The sequence below is a fragment of the Alosa pseudoharengus genome, unplaced genomic scaffold (genome assembly GCF_046254945.1).
Source record: "Alosa pseudoharengus isolate Yale_2024_CS ecotype anadromous, Long Island Sound unplaced genomic scaffold, YU_APseudo_1.1 YU_APseudo_1.1_scf_15, whole genome shotgun sequence".
Lineage (NCBI taxonomy): Eukaryota > Metazoa > Chordata > Actinopteri > Clupeiformes > Clupeidae > Alosa > Alosa pseudoharengus.
In genome coordinates, this window is record NW_027468620.1 from 11,196,112 (window position 1) to 11,200,052 (window position 3,941).

Sequence of the window (3,941 nt, forward strand, 5' to 3'; positions counted from 1 at the left end):
TCTCTTTCTCTCTCTCTCTCGTTCTCTCTCTCTTTTTCCTCTCCTCCCATCCGTCCTGTGTGATCGAGCCCGTTACCCGGCACTGCTACTATGGAGTCACAGGTCCACATTTTTTGACCGCGACCGGCCAGAGTGTGTGTGTGTGTGTGTGTGTGTGTGTGTATGCCAGAGGGGAAAAGAGAGAGAGGTGTCCTCTTTCTCCTCATCTCGAGGAACAATATTTTCAGCGAGATAAATTATTCACAGAACCACTGCCAGGAGGAAGCCATCTGATAGTGTGACGGGAGAGAGAAAGAGAGAGAGAGAGAAAGAGAGAGAGGCACAGAGGGACTGAAGTGGAAGAGAGAGGGAAGACTTGAAGAGAAGATAGTGGAAAATTGACGTCTTGATATCAGGTGAAAAACGATCCCTCCCTTTATTTTTTTCATCTGTTAAAATTTTTATTCCTTCCTTTTTTTCTCTCTCCACTCCACTTCCTCTTCATCTTCCTCCCTAACGTAACCCCGGTAACCAAAGACGTGAAAAGCAAGAGCCTCAGGTGGCCGCTGCCAAGTCCAGCTCCGTCGTTTTTTTTTTCTTGTTCGGCCCTCGCGCAACGCCGCGTCTCCGATTTTAGATGCTGGTCTCTAGTAAGCAGCTCCCCATCGGCCGCTCCCAGAGCTGGGACACCCTGGGGGGTCCGGAGTGCCAGTGGGGGCCAATAGGGCAAGAGAGCATGTACGACCAGCAGCACCAGCAGCAGCAGCAGCAGGGCCGGATGTCTGTGCGCCGTAACTCCATCAGCTACGGGAGTGAGGTGGTAGGGGGCGGTCAGGGCTGGTACGAGCTGCCGCCTGGAGCACGTCCCCCAGATCTGGATCTGAAACGCGAGCCCTTCTCCTACCAGGAGTCGCTGTACAGTCAGACGGGATTTGCGGAGCGGCAAGACCCGCGAGCCATGCGGAAGTGCTCGGTGCCGGAGTTGAACAGCCACTACGAGCGGCCCCCCGTCGCCTATCGCGGGACTCTGCCCACGCAGGATTACTACCAGCAGGACCCAGCGCTGACGCCACGCCAGCTGGACGACCCCCGGGCGTTTTACAGGGGCGGGGAGCAGACGCAGCCTCACCCGCTGAACCGCTCTGCGTCACACTACGGAATGAGCCCAGGCATGGCTGGGGGTCCTCCTCCATCCTCTGCGCCCCCGCCCTCCGCCCACGAGATGGGACGCAGGTACCGCGAACCGTCTGTCTCTGCTCCTCCTCCACCGAACACACCCGGCCCGAAGATGATGCCCAGTCGGGAGCCATCACCGGTGCGTTACGTTACGGAACCTTCGTCCCCAAGATATGGATCGGAACCACCTCAGCTTGTTGGACGTGGGGCCTACACTGATGTCAACAGCCGGGTTATGGACCCCCGCCAACCTGCTGCCACCTGCCTCGTTGTGGACCCTGCCTCCCAAGGCATGGATGTGACTGGGGGGGCCCGGGGGATGATGAGCCCGACGCCCTACAGTCCCTTGCAGCAGCAAGTGCAGCCAACACAGCAGTTGCAGCAGCAACAGCCAGCACAACAGATGCAGGTTGCACCAATGCCTTCGCCACAGCAGCAGATGCAGCAGGCTCAACAACTGCAGCAGCAAATGCAGGTGGCTGCTCAGCTGCAGCAGCAGATGCAACCAGCCCAGCAGATCCAACAGCAGATCCCGCAGCAGATGCAACAGCAGCCCATGCAACAGCAGCCCATGCAACAGCTTCCCCAACAGATCCAGCCCCCTCTGCAGCAATCAGTGGTGCCACCCATGCAGCAAGTGCAGCAGCCACTGCAGCAGCAGATGCAGATGCAGCCATTGCCAGCGACACAGCCACAGCTGCAGCAGCCAGTTCAGCCTGCTCTCCAGCCAATGCCTCCACCAGTGCAGCAGATGGCGCCAGTGCAGCAAATGCCTCCACCAGTCCCCCAGCAGGTCCAGGCTGTGCCGGGCCCTGTGAACGCCCTCTATGACCCCAGTGCTGCCCAGGCTCTTCCTGCAGCTGCCCCAGTCATGCCCCAGAGCTCGGTGGTGGTGATGCCCGCTCAGCCCATGCCACTTCCTCCTCCTCCGGTGACGCCGACCCCCATGGCGCCTCCGCCTCCCGCCGACCCCAAGCGGACGGCCGACCCGGAGTTCCTGGCACTCTTGCGCAATGAGGGCGTGTCGGAAAGCACCATCATGTCGCTGCTCCAGCAGGGCTTCGACAGCACGGGTATGCTGGCGGTGATGGAGGAGAACGATGTGCGCTCGGTGGCGCCCAACCTGGGCCAGGCCCGGGTGCTGTCCCGAGTAGCGGTGAGCTGCAAACGCCCGGTCGAAGCCCCGGCGCCCACCTCCCAGCCGTCGCAGCAGCAGCAGCACCACCACCAGAACCCGCACCACATGGGCACGATGCCGCCACCGCCGTCACGCACACGCTCAAACAGTTTCAGCCACCGCAGCGACGTGTACCAGCCTCACCACGGCATGAGCCTGGGCATCGGCGTGGGCATGGAATCCCAAATGCTGACCGCTCCACCGACGCCCATGCAGACCATCTCTCCCAGGATGGGCGAGGCGATCAGCAGGAGGCCCAGCAGCGCCCCGTCCCAACACCTCCTGGAGACGACCGGTGGGGGCGGCGGGTATGGTCCGCCAGGATCCAGGACCCCAGGACCATACAGCGGTGCCATGGTGCCCGTCCAGCCTCGGCCCATGTCGGCGTACTCCTCCCAGCCCGCCTTGCCCATGTCCGCGCACATGGCAGCTCTGCAGCAGCAGATGCCGGGCATGCCACACCAGATGCAGGGCATGGCACACCAAATGCAGGGCATGGCGCACCAAACGCAGATCCAGCAGATCCACGCCATGCAGTCTCAGCAGCTGCCCGCTCTGCCCGGTGTGCCCCAGCACCTGGCCATGACGCCCATGCCGCCGCAGCAGGCGCCCAAGGCCTACTCCACCAACTACACGGTGCCCATGGAGCTGATGAAGCGTGACCGCAGCCTGGCGCCACTCACGCCCATGCACAGCCCACACCCGAGCCCGCAGTCCATGCGCAAGGCCGGCGGGCAGGGGGCGCCCACCGACGGGGCCATGGTGCCCATGGGCACTGCCGGCATGCAGGCCCAGAGCGCCAGCCTGGCCAATCAGAAACTCAGCCGGAGGACCGGCCCCCCAGTCATCGTGTCCACCATGGCGTCCCCCGACACAAGTAAATGAAAATCCTCCTCCTCCTCCCTTACACCACTCACCCCTCCCCTGTACCCCACCCCCACCCCAACCATCTCGCATTCCCTCTCTCAATCTATAGTATCTGTGCTTGTGAGTGAGTGTGTGTGGATCTGCATTTTTTTTTGCCTATTCCTGATTGGACTAAACAAGCCCCCATTCCATCTGTAAGTAGGCCAGTCAGTGTGCTTCAGACCCCCCAATCCCCCCCCCCCCCCGCCCTCCCACAATGTCTGTTTATTTGTTGTTGTTTTTAATGTTTAATGTTTCACTCCAGTTCACATGCTATTTGGTATGTGGATAGTACATTGTGTTTATTTGTGCATTAAGAGCTATTTTTTCAAAATGAAAATGCCTTACATAATGTAGAAGTGTGTGTTTGTGTGTGTGTGGAAAGGGTGTTGCAAAAAGGCAAGCACAGCATTTTATTACACTATACTTTCGCTGCTATAGCATTTAAGACTTATTTCTGATATTGTGAGGTGAAATGTGAGTAATCATGTTTTTACTGACAAAGTGCGATTTAAAGTTAAAATGACTGCAGTACAGTAAGTTTGGGTGTTTAACTGTGTCCCAAACCCCCTGCATTTGTTGTATTTTGCTTTACATTGCAGGTTCCCTTTCAAAAAAGGATGGTAATGGTATATTGACCTGTTGTGGGTAGTTAATGGCCATTTATTTGGCTAGCATTCAGCTGCTTTCACTGTACTCTCCA

At 58.5% G+C, this 3,941-nt stretch overlaps 1 protein-coding gene across 1 annotated transcript in view; it reads left to right on the forward strand.

Moving 5' to 3' along the window:
- Positions 1-616: 616 nt before the first annotated feature.
- The window catches only part of LOC143124858 (uncharacterized), a 20,743-nt gene continuing 17,418 nt past the window's right edge, over positions 617-3,941 (forward strand). The window contains exons 1-4 of the mRNA XM_076286548.1: positions 617-1,513; positions 1,589-1,948; positions 2,036-2,809; positions 2,876-3,209. Of these exons, the coding sequence (XP_076142663.1) occupies positions 617-1,513; positions 1,589-1,948; positions 2,036-2,809; positions 2,876-3,209 (2,365 nt within the window). The remainder of the gene's footprint in view (positions 1,514-1,588; positions 1,949-2,035; positions 2,810-2,875; positions 3,210-3,941) is intronic.